Source organism: Myodes glareolus, chromosome 22, assembly GCF_982192425.1.
Source record: "Myodes glareolus chromosome 22, mMyoGla1.1, whole genome shotgun sequence".
Classification (NCBI taxonomy): domain Eukaryota; kingdom Metazoa; phylum Chordata; class Mammalia; order Rodentia; family Cricetidae; genus Myodes; species Myodes glareolus.
In genome coordinates, this window is record NC_142047.1 from 23,751,680 (window position 1) to 23,766,840 (window position 15,161).

The 15,161-nt window shown below is 38.1% G+C and overlaps 2 protein-coding genes across 2 annotated transcripts in view; both read left to right on the plus strand.

Moving 5' to 3' along the window:
• The window catches only part of LOC125397964 (liver carboxylesterase 1-like), a 30,224-nt gene extending 25,137 nt beyond the window's left edge, over window positions 1–5,087 (plus strand). Inside the window, exons 13-14 of the mRNA XM_087900429.1 lie at window positions 789–861; window positions 2,384–5,087. Coding sequence (XP_087756555.1) covers window positions 789–861; window positions 2,384–2,567 — 257 coding nt within the window. The 3' untranslated portion in view covers window positions 2,568–5,087. The remainder of the gene's footprint in view (window positions 1–788; window positions 862–2,383) is intronic.
• A 136-nt stretch (window positions 5,088–5,223) lies between these two features.
• Window positions 5,224–15,161, plus strand: part of LOC146890295 (ubiquitin carboxyl-terminal hydrolase CYLD-like) — a 43,648-nt gene continuing 33,710 nt past the window's right edge. The window contains 5 exon segments of the mRNA XM_087900431.1: window positions 5,224–6,620; window positions 6,622–7,065; window positions 8,248–8,550; window positions 10,705–10,801; window positions 12,195–12,204. Coding sequence (XP_087756557.1) covers window positions 6,564–6,620; window positions 6,622–7,065; window positions 8,248–8,550; window positions 10,705–10,801; window positions 12,195–12,204 — 911 coding nt within the window. The 5' untranslated portion in view covers window positions 5,224–6,563.

Below are 15,161 nucleotides of genomic sequence, written 5' to 3' on the forward strand. Positions count from 1 at the left end.
TTTAGGGCAAGAATGCCAGTATTTGATTTGCCTCCCATAAGTACTAGAATATGAGTAAGGGAAGAGTTAGAAAATTTTCTAACTTTGAATAAAGCTTATCATGTTCCTACCTATCTAGCTATCTAATATATACTGTAAATTTAAATACGCTTAAAGATATGATATTTAGTGAACCTTTCACAAAGTCTTTAATAGCTTACTTTTCAACAATTGCATTTAACGTGTGACCTATGGTATGTCCCTCATGGCACACCAGTGTCTCTGGGCAGCTCCCAGTTATGATTATTTTCAGAGTCTATGAAGAGGTGTATATGTAGGAGGTTGAGAACAGACCTAAGGGCAGCAACTCTGGTGGTAAAACTGGGGAAACTGAGTCTTGTTGTCATTGGACTCCAAGGGAGATGGATGCCAAACAGGTCAGTATGAGAGAGAAAGGCTTAGGGCATCTGATATATTCTTCTTAACTTTAAATCAAAGGTGCACTCACAAAGATCTTCTTAAAAGGCAGAATTTGCTCAGTGAATATGTAATAAAGGTCAAGAGTGCATTTCTCCCCTTCAAATATTAACCAGGCCTGACTCCATGTATCTTCAGGGATTAGGATCATAGGACCTATCAGGCACATTCAGCCCGATGTGTTCATACTCAAGACTACATTTATTAAAGGTACTCAGATTGCGATGATGTTGCAGCTCATCAACCACATCTTAGGTTAAGTAGGTTAATTTTTAGCTCATTAACCACACCTTAAGTTAGGTAGGTTAATTTTATATCTTTTTTCCCCACAGATGGTGCCTCAGAAGAGGAGATCAGTCTCAGCAAAATGGTGATGAAATTCTGGGCCAACTTTGCTCGGAATGGGTAAGGCTGGGAGCAATATTGCCGGACCTGAAGGTGTAGCGCCTTGGGTCCTAAGGAGGAGGAAGTAGTTTTCTAGAGTTTCAGTGGTCGTCCTTCTAACCCTGGGATCTAAGCGGTTCAGTGAGAGCTGGGCTAACCTGGTGTGCCGCTGGATGATTTGTGGTACTTCAGCATGAGGAGAGAATCTGAACTTGGGCTCAGATGGAGAGGTTTCAAACTTTGATCCTAGTGCCCATGAGCCCTACTGTCAGAAGAGAGCACCATGTGGGGATCATATGTAGGGCAAAGCACCTTACCTCCTGATGTTTGTGAAAGGGAGCAAAAGGCCAGGATCCTAACACTATCCTCAGGCGAGTCAGCTGTGATCCTCCTCCTCCAGTAAGCCTTTCTTTATTACCTTTCTGTCATGCCCCAATGGCACCATCCGGTGAGGATAAAGGCCTCCATCCATGAGCTTCTGGGTAGTATTAAGCTCTAAATTATAACCTGCCCACAATCCCCAGAAATTCATGTACAATCACAAAAACTAATCCTCACAAATTCCTAACTTAACACTTTTAACATTGCTTTGATGTCCAAGTGCAAAGACTTCCTAGGCTCAGGTAAACCTCTGCTATGAGAAACAACACAAATAAAAAAGTAACAAATTTTCAAGATGCAAGGACAATAGGCAAACATTCCTATTCTCAATAGAGGAATGGGAAAATTCAAACCGAAGCAAGTCCAGAATCTGAGAGAGAAACATTAAAATCCTAAATCTCCTTTTCAAGCATCCAGGAATCTGTTGACAGACATGGGCTCCGAAAAGCTTGGAAATGCATTCTCTTCCTGAGGTCTTGCTGCCTGCAGACTCTGTGTCATCTCTTGGGTTCTGAGTATAAATTAATAAAGTAATGCTTATATTAATATATGGGTAGAAAAATGTACCCCCATAAGCTCATATAGTTGAATGCTCAGTCACCATGTGCTTAGATTAGAAGGATTTGGAGGTGTGGTCTTGTTGGAAGAAGTAAGTCACTCCTCCAACAAAATCTTTGAGGGTTCAAAAGTCCATGTCAGATGCAGTCTCTCTGTCTGCGGTTCAGGATGTAGCTTTTCAGCTACCACTCTGGTGCTGTGCATGCAGCCATGCCACTGCCACAATGTAAGGAAGGCACCAGTAGTCCTCAGGAAGCTGCGATGTGAAGAATGGAACCCAGCACTATTCAAAGCCTTCGTGATCTGGTTTTTCCAACTATTCCCCACCCTCTATTCCACCAGCTCCCATATAGTATCAATCTGTAACATAGCAGGATTTACAGAAAATGTAAGATTTAAATCATAACAAGATTTGAGAGAGGAGAGAGAGAGAGAGAGAGAGAGAGAGAGAGAGAGAGAGATCTCAGGAAGTAGAGATTTGTCCATCTGTGGAAGAGTTACTGGTTTCTTGGCAAAGATAAGCCAGGGCATTCTTGCATATCTCTGAGGACCATGGGGACAGAGTAGCTGATTTGGTGACTTTCTCTTTTTATTTTGTTCACAGGAACCCTAATGGAGAAGGGCTGCCCCATTGGCCAGAATATGACCAGAAGGAAGGGTACCTGCAGATTGGAGTCCCAACACAGGCAGCTCATGGTCTGAAAGACAAGGAAGTGGCCTTTTGGACTGAGCTCAGGGCCAAGGAGGCAGTAGAGAGGTCAACCCAGAGGCAACATGTTGAGCTCTGATCAGGAGGCCCAGCCAGATTTGAGAGCCTGGAGCCACCCCACAAAAATTGGATATTTCACAGAAGTTGTTTCCAACTAAAAGCATCCTATTTTTAAGGACATAGACACATGTGGAATGCTATATATACACAATGGAAAAAGACATAGAGTTGTGTAGCATACTGCACAAACATAATAAGGAGAAACATTTGATTTTATGTTCTCAAATTTTAACATTACAAATCCATTCCCCTGGAAATCAAACCAGAGTCTCTGGCTCAAGATGAATCCATGGGCCTTAGAGAGGGAAGTATGGAGAGAGATCCAACACCATAAGATGTCACCTCCGCAAGGTGTGGATAAATGATTGACTGCCCTACTGTCTAAAGGAAACAGGCGCACTGTGGGAGATTTCTGTTGTGCCACTTTGACCAGGTTACACACAAAGACCCACACATTCCAGAGAGGGCAGGAATGACAGAACAGAGAAGTGATCCCACCCGAGGGAGCACTTATAAAACAATTTACACACAATTTAAGAATCATTAGCACACCTGTAAGACAGTGTAATAAAATAAATACTGCCATGCAAAGGCGGTAGATTTGGGTCCCACAAAGCAGCAATGGAGATAGAAAAAGACTGAAAGATAGCAGGGCAAACATCAGGCCCTTTATATTCACGGCCTACACCCATGGCATATTGCACCAGAAGGACAGAATCTACTCTACCGGCCTGGCAGTTGTGATGCATATAGCCTTTTTAACATGTGTGAACTAGCCCTGCTTACTGTTTGTAGCTGTGCTCTATTTTGGTGACATATTCCTTTCCTTTCTGACCATCTCCTAGGGTTTCTGTCCCATCTCTGGCTTCACCCTCATAGCTTCATCTCTGGCCTTCATAGATTGCTGATGTTTATTCAGATCACGGCACACAGTGTCTGCTTTTCCTTTAAATGCATGTCAAGGCTTTCATGAATAATTTGCATTCTGTGTGCCTGCAGAAGCAGCATCACAGATTATGGCAAAGTCTATCCCCAAGTTGTGGAGCAGGCAGGCTCTGGGAAGGCAGTTGTAGGAGCCCCTTAGGGCCTAGGTGTCAGAATGCAGGGAAACTCTCTCATGGCTTGTGTGATTAGGACACCATGGAGAATTCTCTTCCCAAAATGAATTTTTACATTCTCAAAAGCAATAGGTAGGGACTAATACTAATAATATTATAGTAATACCTATTATTATGTAATTATTATATATTATATGTAATTATATAATAATAATAATGATAATTCCTATGATGCCCTAGAGATATTTTTCCCTTACAAATGAAAATGCATGGCTTATTTTTAAAATCTTAATCTGGTCATCCACCACAATTTCCTTGTCTCCAACATCAAATGGGTTTTGCCAGCAAACTGCACAACTTATAATTGCTGCTTAATGCTGAGTTCACTGTAGACCTAGTTACCAGCAACTACCAATAACAAAGCCTGTAACATGAGAGGGCCTGCTTGTCTGTGTTTCTGTCCTGCCCGCCCCCCCCCACCAGCTGTTTAGTCCCAAAGTAAAAACACACTGAAATCTCTGTAAGTTATAATGCTGATTGGCCCATTAGGTCAGGCTTATTACTGGCTAACTCTCACATCTTGATTAACCCATTTTTCTGATCTATGTTAGCCATGTGGCTCAGTACCTTTTTCAGTGGGGCAGCTCACATCCTGCTGCTTTGGTGATCTGGGCAGGAGTCGGGGGAATTAGCTTCCTCCTTCCCAGAATTCTCCTGCTCTCCTTGCATCATTTCCACTTCCTATCTGGTTTTCCCACCTATACCTCCTGCCTGGCCAATCAGCGTTTATTTAAAACATGATTGACAGAATACATTCAATTCTCCCGCACCAAGGCCTTTCTGTTGGAAACTTCTACCACCAAGTTTATTAAACCCCTTTAAACTCAGTCGCAAACAAGTCACAGGCTGTGAACAGTGTAGACAGACAAGTTCCTTACTGCCCACTGCAAAATAGTCTCTCCTAGACATTTCCAATGTGTTAACACTAAAACATGGCATTATTTACGGAGTTCACACTCTAGAACTAGCCTATCAGGTTACCAAAAACCAACTTAACAAGCAAACAAAAAACACCAAAAATTTCAAATGCTTTAAGTTTAACCTTTTTCTGGGCCACATTCATAGCATCCTCTACTAGAGGCCTGGCAGCTCAGTTCCCCGTAGTCTCATTGCCACATAAAGACTAAGGTTACACAATCTCGTCTGCTTATGGTTCTGCTTACAACAGCCTCTACTCCATATCTCCATCTGATTAAAGTCCTTGCTCTAGGAAGGCTTGCAGCTTGTGGTTACCTGCCTACTGGCTGTGGCCTCTCATATTGTGTATGCTGATGCAGAGCCTGCTTCAGGCCCCTTTTCCCTCCTTTTTACTAGCGGCTCGTTTCGATTGTTGGATTGCTGGGTTCGATCTATGTCCACCGTTCAAGCAGAGAATTCTGATTTGTGAGTTTATCCCTAAATAAATAACTATTTATTTCTCATTTCTGAGCTGGTGTGGGATTTCTTTCAAGTATCCGGTCATCACTTGGTTCGTTCACCAAGTCCTTGTAGACTTTATGCAATAGTCCTCAGTAGCCCTATGCCTGGTATGAATACTTTTAAACAGACTTCCTGACACCATGACAAATACATAAAAGAAAGATATTAGTAGTAAGTGTTTTTATTTTGATGAGTCTGCCAATCTTAGCCCATCGTGTGGGAGGGCATAGCCCTGCTAAGCAGCACACACTATGGTGGTCAGGACCCCAGGAGATGCCTGTGCAATCTGACCCTACCTTCTTCCCATTTACTCCACCTGAGCAACAGCCTACAGGATGATACCAATCACATTTAGGGAGAGTCATCTCCTGTGTGGACACAGACAGAGTGTGCTTTGCTCATCTGATGTCTTCTCAAGCTAAACGAGTTGATAATCAATATTAGCTGCCACAAGTTTGATTATTTGTCTTCCTTCAGATGAATGACTGGCAATCATTTTCTACTCTTCTGTTCATGGTCTTTCTTAAGTTTTTTTAGTTAAAAATTTTTAAATTAAAATATAATTGCATCACTTCCCTCTTTTTTTCACCCCTCAAATCCCATCGTATCCCCCCTTGCAACAGCCCTCCTCTACTCCTTTTCATATTGGTGAATCCCTTTTTTTAATTATTCTCTCTCTCTCTCTCTCTCTGTCTCTCTCTCTCTCTCTCTCTCACACACACACACACAGACACACAATGTTCATTTAGTACACACATGTGCCATACAATCACAGAAATACAACATATATATGTAAATAAAAATAAAATATATAAAAAATAAAATTGAGTGAGATAATGTTCCATTACCAAAATGAAGCTTATAGATTAATTAATTTTGGATAAAGTTTCAGAATGTAGTATTGTCATATTTTTAATTGATAAAAGATGTGTGATACTGTAATATGTTACTTTCTAAGTTACATGTTTAGAAATAGCCTTTTTAATTTATAAGATTATGTGTGTTTTCTCAAATATTGTATCTTATTCATTCAAGTTAGACAGAAATGCTACTTTGTAAAGTTTAGAAGAAGTCTCAGGGTCTGTATATTAGGATAATCCCAAAGTTTTTGTTAGATTCTAATTTTATAATTTTGGAAAAGTCGTTATTGTTTCTATGGATGCTTTGTTGCTGGAGTTCTTTAAAAATGCAGTTACAGTGGACACAAGTCATATGGGTCTTTCAACTCATGGAGATATTTATATAGTCAAATGAGATTTTAAAAAATCTTTAGTTTTATTTTAAGGTTGTATTGAATAGAGTCTAAAGTTTGTTTTGCTTGTTTGCCAGGCACTTTGAATTGCTGTCTTTTTACAGCATGGAAACCAGGTTGTTAACAGATTGCTTTGGGACTTCCAGTAACTTCATTTTGGGGGATCTTATGACAGATTTGCTAGTGGCTCCTTTTTGTGAGTTGATGTTCTGAAGTTACTGTCACAATGAGTTCAGACCTATGGAGCCAAGAGGTTACTTCACCTTCCTGGGAAGAACGGATTTTTTTATCTGCTTCTTCAAGAATGCAGTGTAACAGACAAACAGACACAGAAACTCCTAAAAGTACCCAAAGGAAGTATAGGACAGTACATCCAAGACCGTTCTGTGGGGCATTCGAGAGTTCCTTCTGCAAAAGGCAAGAAAAATCAGATTGGATTACAAATCTTAGAGCAAACGCACACAGTTCTCTTTGTTGATGAAAAGGATGTTGTAGAAATCAATGAGAAATTTACAGAGTTACTGTTGGCAATTACCAACTGTGAGGAGAGGCTCAGCCTATTTAGAAGCAGAATTCAACTAAGTAAAGGCCTCCAGGTAGACGTGGGCAGCCCTGTGAAGGTACAGCTGCGATCTGGGGAAGAGAAATTTCCAGGAGTTGTATGCTTCAGAGGATCTTTTTTAGTGGAGAGGACAGTTTCAGGGATTTTCTTTGGAGTAGAATTGCTGGTAAGTTTGATAGGATATTTGAGAGAGACAGAGGGAGAGACAGAGAGAGAGAGAGAGAGAGAGAGAGAGAGAGAGAGAGAGAGAGAGAGAGAGCGCATGAGAAAGCAAGCGCGTGTGTGAGTGAGAGACCATGAGCACATATTTTCCCCTTTAAAAGATTTATGTTTTCTGTTTGTTTTTAGTACAATTCTCAGGATGGACCTCAGGGCCCTCTGCCACTGAGCTGTAGTTCAGCCCCAAAATTTATTTAATGATAAATAGAGAGGATATAAAGAAAATTCTTGAAAAATTTAAAAAATTATCTCTTACAGTAGAAATTTACAAGTCATTATTCTGGACTTTATATCTTAGAAGTTTTTAAGTTACCTATATTAAAAGTTAACACTACCAATTGTAATTATAAACACTTAAAAATTGTGAACTATCTTGTGATAGTACCTACAGGATTCCCAGTTCTTAGTGTATGCTACTAAGTATAACAGTTTAGAGGTAAGATTTTGAATTGTGTTTCAGCAATTTCAGTTTGCTCATGCTTATCCCTGGAATGTACAAACTGCCTTGGAACTTATTTGCCTTGGCAACATATCTAAGAATTCTATATTCCGAACTGACTGTTGGTTCACATTTGGACACTCTCAAGAGTAGAGAGAGGTCGTGCATTGGTTGCTTCTTGATTTGGCTTTTCAAGCAGTGAAATAATTAGGCTTCGACTGCCAGTTATGGTATGTACTAGCAGGGTTGCCAGGGTGCTTAACTAACCTATATCAAGTTCTCCTAATCTGTTTGTTCCTCATCTGTGAAGTGCTTAGAGCACACAGGACTTATAGTAGTTGCACGGTGGATGGCTGTAGATGGTTACAGTTTGTTCTCAGTAAATGGATGGAGCTGATGCTGCTGTTTGGTTAAAGCTGAATGAATGTCTGTTCATAACAAAAGTCATGGCAGAACTATGTTGTAAATTTAATCCTCACTCTTTCTCAAAAGAATTATGATCTGAAATTATGAGTTAGTTTCATCATCAGAAACACCTTCTTTATTCTTTAAACACCCTAAACCCAACAGCAGCTTCTAGTCATATTTCATATTATGGATGTAATTTAGAGTTTTTCCAAAGTAATTTCCTGAAATCCCTTTAATGGATACTCTTTTTATGTCTCTTTTTAAAAAAATGTTGAAAACTAGGGAAAAGGTCGTGGCCAAGGTTTCACTGATGGGGTATATCAAGGAAAACAGCTTTTTCAGTGTGATGAAGACTGTGGCGTGTTTGTGGCATCGGACAAGCTGGAGCCCATAAAAGATGATGACAATGAATTGGAAAATGATTCTGCAGCTCCAGGGGATACAGTGCAGCCTGAGCCTCCCCCTTTAGAAATAAACTCAAGAGTTTCTATGGAGGTTGGCGGAAGTGTGGAATCTGGAACAATAATATTCTGTGATGTTTTGCCAGGAATAGAGAGTCTAGGATATTTTGTTGGTGTGGACATGGTAAGGATTTTTTGAGTTTTATTATTGTGAATATATATATATTAATTTTATTATCAATTTAGGTATAAATTGAATACTTTGTCTTCTTAAAATGGGCTAATTTTCAGTATTTTAAAGAAGATATTCCAGTTTATCTTTGGTACAGGAACATTACAGTAGGAATGTGAGCGGAAACAAGACGTTTACTACATTTTTTCGTGTCTTAATAAACTGGGATAATACTCTCAGTCTTTAAATTCTCCTCATTTTAACTGATCAGTAGACAAAAACAAAAACCAAACCAAAACAATAAAACAAACTGATATTTCTCTGACTAACCAAGTCCAAATACATTGTATGATACTGTATTTTCCTTTAATTTAAAAATACTTTTGATACTTTTTGTATATTTGCTAAAGTTTAACTAATAATAATGAGTGTAGAAAGTTATTAATAGAAAATACCCAGGAAAAGAACCATAGTGCTTTTTGAGTTGACAGAGTATTCCCACAGGATTTTCACTGTCTAAAAACTGTTTTCTTATTGTGGCAAACTGTGTATAAGAAAGGTTCCAGCGTAGCCATGGTTACACTAACAGTTCAGATCATTTGGTTTGTTCTCATCATGGCCTCTCCACTGTCTGTCTACAGAAGTTTTTCATCATCCTGTGCTGTGCTCTGTTTCTATTAAATAAATTCTGCCCAGTTTGCCCATGCCTGGTAACTACAGACGGGGCGTTTGCCTGCTGTAGGTACCTCAGAATTGAGGTCATATGGTGTCACCCCTTGTGTTTGTGTCACTCATTTTATTACTGAATAACCACACTTGCTAACAATGGATGCATTCCAGTGCACATAGTGAATTAACGTGGCCTTAAGAGAATGAGAAGAAAGAAGCTGAGAACATTTTTATCATAGACTGAAAGTACAGGCAAAAGTTCATTATGGATAAAGGAGATTCCTTCATAATTGTTTTTACCAGGGTGTATTAGGAGAGGATATGAGCAGCAGACTCACACAGTGAATATTTTTAATAATCATTTTTATTTATTCATAAATACTCTACAGAGATAATTGGGTATGAATGTTCCAGTGTGTTTCTGTTACCTTTTACTTAGAAATTGTGTAAGATGGCTCATTTGTTAGGTTCAAAATAAGAATTTGCCAGACTCTCACTTTGTGAAATTAGAGCCAGAGTAAGACCCATGAGTCTCTCAGAATCGTTAATAATTAAGAACAAGAATTCTTTAAATGTGAGTTTAGTATTTCAGCGGAGTTGTAGACTGGGTAGAGAGAATGTTGGAGAAAGAAGGCCATTATTCTTTGGACTTAGTCTCCCCTTGCTATAGGTTTCTTGGCCCAGGCTTTAGATGTTACATGAACTGTTTGGGTCTTCTCCCTTCTTAATGGTGACCTAGGGGGTCATCTTATTTAGCCCAGGCAGGCTGTCTTGAGACTTGCCTGCCAGCTCCACACCAGTTCTGTTCCTCCGTTTGATTTATGCGAGCATCAGTTCCAAACACTCCCATTAGACTTCTTGATAAGAAAGTTCGTCAAGCCCAACTTTACTCACACCTGTCTGTTTGCAGGGACACGCTAACATTCCACACTGGTTCTCAGAGCAGTTGTTTCACGGCCAGCTGCTTGTGCCTCACTAGTAACTCCTGTGGCTGGTGACACAGTAGAGAATAACTTAGAAAATCCCCATTTTTTGAGGAAAATCTTGTATACCCACAGATAACAAGAGAATTCTGAAGTAACTGCTGTTCTGTTTATAGAAAGACAAATAGCAATACAGTGAGCACAGTGCCCAGGGGGTGCAAATGTGTGATTAACTTTAAGGGGAAGTTTCTGGGTAAGATAATGCATTTCTAGTAAATTTTCTTTTGCAGACAATGTCTCTTTAAACCTCAGCTGGTGTTATTACTGCAGACTAAAGTATGAAAAACGCTTTTGATTCATTATTTTGTGTGTTTGCTGTAAGTAGATTGTTATTACTTTTATTGTAAAATGTTGTTACTTTAGCAGATATTTCTAATACAGCCTTTCTTTTGGGAAAAATAGTTAACATTTCTCTATGAAAGATATATTAGGTAATACTTTTGTAAGAAATGTTGGTGTTCATATTTATATTTTATTGACAAAGGTATAAAGGTTTACTTTTTGGCATTTCAAGGATAACCCTATTGGCAACTGGGATGGAAGGTTTGATGGAGTACAACTTTGTAGTCTTGCGAATGTTGACAGTACAATTCTTCTGCATATCAATGAAGGTATCATCAAGGTATGTCTCCTTTATGTATTCAGAAGATAGTTTCTCATGTATTTTGTTATGAGAATGCAAATTTACACTAAAGATGGATCTTTTGAAGTTGGCTTTATAGTGTAGAATTGTCATTAATAAACTATTCTTTCTTTTCTCCCAAACCAAGGCAATAAAGATTATTTCTAAAAAGTATGTAAGTATAATAAAGTTTATACATTATCTCTTACATTGTCTTCTCCAAGACATTCTAATAAAGAAATCCTGTCTTGTAATTGGAAGGTTCAAAAATACAAAAAATGTTGTCTCTTGGAATAAGACATGAAGCTAGAATCTTTAAAAAAAATGGTTATCTCATCTAAACTCCACACAGGATTCAGGATTCTTATGAAATGATGGCTTAAGTTCCTTTTTGTTGTTTTTAATTATTTTTACATTTATTTTACCTCCTGATCTGAGTTTTCCCTCCCTTGTCTCCTCTTGTTCTCCCCCTCGCCGGCCCTGGTTACCTCCCCTCTGTTTCTGTTAACAGAGCTTATTTTAGTCCCTGAATTTCTTATTTCATAGAAATGGAAACTGAAGGCTCCTAACCTGCATTCTGCCCTTCCTTTCTGCCTGTTGGTATCAAGTCATAAATTGTTCTACAGTTTGAACATGCTTCCCACGCAGCTTTTAGTTTTGTAGCAAGAGTCATGAGGTTCATGTGACAGCTTTACTTCAGTTCTGCTCTGAAAAAATTTGACATACTTTACTTTTGATTTCTTTTAAGATATATTTGTTATTGAGAATTTTTATGCATGCATATAATGTATTTTGATTATAACACCCCCCAACTCCTCCTGGGTCTCCCACTCCTAATTCCTTTTTTTACTTTTTGGAAACAAATGGTTTATATTCAGGGAAAACATATGTGTCCTTATTTTATTTAGTTGTGTTTACTTTTTCATCCATGTTTTATAGACAGCACAGTTTGGGATGTTTGTGAATTAAAATGCTTTTTTAATGTTACATTGAGTCCTTATTGTTTAAAATACAGCAGTGAAAAGGCACCATTCATTCAGATAGTAGAAAGCCCTCACATAGACTTCTTTAGATGTGGATATTTAGGAGGCAAAGCACATAGGCATTCTTGGGGTTGAGACTGTAGCTCCATGGTTAGAATACTTGAGTGAAGCTGTAAGTTCCAGTCTCAGCACTGAACAAAAGTGATGATTATGGCTAGCAAGATAGCTCAGTGGGTAAGGGCACTTACCCTCAAGACTGATTCCTGGAACTCACATGGTAGAAGGAGAGAATGACTCCTGCAGATTGTCATCTGGTCTATACATGCATGCTATGGCACATGGGTGCACACACATACACACACACAGAGTGATAAATTAACTAAAAATTTTTAAATAAAGTAATACCTATGTAGAACTTTCATTTAATAAGTTGAGATAGATAGTAAATGAACAGAATCTATGTAGATAGTAAACGAACAGAATCTGTGGTCAGTAAGATGGTGATGAGGCTGGAGAATGGTCAAACAAGGGGTAAAGAAGATGGGGTGCTGCCCTGTCACATTCGTGTGCTTCCACAGACCTCTGCAGGAGACATTTGAGCAGCACACACAAGAAATTATTTGGGAGCTGAATTAAGAGGGCCTGTTCTAAAAGTTGGAGAGTTATGCTGATTTTATAATGCCAACTTGCTGAATGGCTGGGAAAAAGCCCTTGTAATTCTTTTTTTTATTTATGAATTTTTTCACAGGAGCCAATTCAGGGTAATACTGCTTCTCTATAGTCATATCTCACTGATTTCATAATATCCCACAAATTCCACTTTAATTAGCAAACAAGTATGTTTGAGCATTTTTTTAAGGATTTTTTTTCAGGGAACTGTCCAGTGGTGCTTTTGAAACCTTAAAACTTGCGACATTTTTGTGTGAATATAATTATCAATTTTTAGCTATCTTAATTGCATTGTTTTGGATTTTACATTATATTGTTGAATGAAGTATGTTGTGGGATTGGGAAAATCACTGTTAGTATAACTATTGAAGAAGAAAGAAGAGGGGTTGGAGAGATGGTTCAGCGATTCAGACCACTGCCTACTCTTCCAAAGGTCCTGAGTTCAATTCCCAACAACCATATGGTGGCTCTCAACCATTTGAAATAAGATCTGATGCCCTTTTCTGGCCTTCAGGCAGACACACAGACAGAATATTGTATACATAATAAATAAATAAAAATATTTTAAAAAAGAAGGAAGAAGATTCCTGAGCTGTGGAGCTCAGGGATGCAGAGTCGGTTGCATGTTTTCAGTCTTCTGTAAATTAAAGATTGATGTGTTCCCTCCCCCAAATTTACAGCTTTCTTTCTTTATATATGTATGCATGTGATTAATATATGTTTATATTCCAACTCTAAATTTGTTTGAACTGTAAATTGTCTTAGATTCTGCAGTAGCACATAATAAATAGAAAGAAGAAAAGTGAAACTCTTTTGGAATTGGGCTGTAACCTTACAAGGAAATTTTTTTAGCAGTACTCATCTTAAAAATATTTTAATTATTTTCTATTTCAACAGCGGTATAGAATTAAAAATAACAAAAAAACAAAACAAAACGAAACACAAAACTTGAGTTTTGTGACTTGGGAGTCCCTTGTCAAGATCTTCAAGATTCCTGCTTGTCGTTGATATTATTGCTGGGTTAGAGCAGTGGTAAGAAAGGAAGAGAATGCTTTTTCTCTTTCATAGCTATTGATATTCATAAACCTTGATTAGTAGATAATTAGGAATGATACTGCTTTTGTACACATAAATTACACGTATTTGCCAACAAAATAAAACTTGCAAATAGACTTTGAAAAAGTAAAATTATTTAAGTGAAAATTAATTTGGTATATTTGAATAAGCCTTCATCTATATTTTGTATCATCAACATTCTTTTCTTGAGGGGAAAAAGCGTGACAGTGTCTCCTTTAGTTCCTTAGTTTATTTATTTTTTTCTTGCCCAATTACATCCATTTGTGGGACAGAATGAACAGTTCTAGCACGTAGGAAAGATTGTTTTCGGAGCAGCTGAACAGTTGGTGAGATTTGGGAAGAATTCTCCCCAGTGAAATATTTCTTACTGTTGGTATCTGGAAACCTTTGCTTCACCCTGCTGTAAAAGTGTCCCTCTGTGCACTGCTGTTCCTGACGGTCCAAAGCATTAAAGCTGCTGTGACAGCACATCCAGGTTTGTAAAGTTGTGATGAAGTATGTCAATTTGTGATACTCCTAAAGTATGCGTTTCTTTGAGTAATGCATTTAAAGTAATGCATTGAGCTGTGTCTGTCGTTGTGAAGGTTAAGAGTATAACGCAACTATCAACAACTCAGACTACACTGTATGTGCACATTCACAGAAATTTGAAAAGGAAGTCATTTAGAGGGACCCTTTCCTCCTGAGGCTGATCCCAAGCTCATAATTTCTTTTTGTATCTTTCCCAATCAGTTTTTTTTCTTTGTGTTGCATGTCTTCATAGTTCATGACCTTTAAAAATGGTAACGGTTTTGTAGCAATATAATTGATAATATAGCCATACACCAGTACATCTCAACCCTAAGAAAAGCTTCTTCCTAGTCTTTACTTTGTCTTAACTTCATCACATGGTTTACTTTTGGGATTAAATCCAACAACTTCTACTTAGTTCCATATTTGGAAGTTTTTATTAGTTTTAAAACATGAAATATAATTTATATCTCAGTACTGTTCCTCTACTAAAGCATAATTCATCAATGTTAAGTACATTTAGGATATTATACATTGTTGCTGTCATCTAGCTCAAGGACTGTTTTTACTATCCTAGCTAGAAACCCTGTTTCCCGTGTTCAGCAGTAGCTTCCATCTAGATCTTGACAACTGTGAGTCTGCTTTCTGTCTCCAAGTTTGCCTATTCTGGAATTTCTTCTATATTGGCCGGACTTCTGGTCATGGAAGACAGAGTCCAAAGGAAGGATGGTTTCAAGTATCAGAACTTAGCAGGCAACTCTAATGTTACCTGTGAGATCCCATACAGATATAATTATTATACACAATTATATAAAATAATTACTCTGATTAATCATCCAATCTTAGAGAGATTTTTAAAGATAATTGGTCTGCATAGCATGCCTGGCACCAGGTTTTCTAATACCCTCATTTTTTTGCACATGTTAAATTCTCATTTGGATCTGACTTGTGCTCTGTAACTAATGATGTTGAGCAATCCATCATTTTAAACAACCACTGTCAATTTAATGAACTATTGAAATTTATAGACTTACTCACTCTTTTTTGTTAGGACTTTCAGAATCTTTAAAAGACCTTTTTTTTTCTTCTAGACTCAACAAGAATAATAAC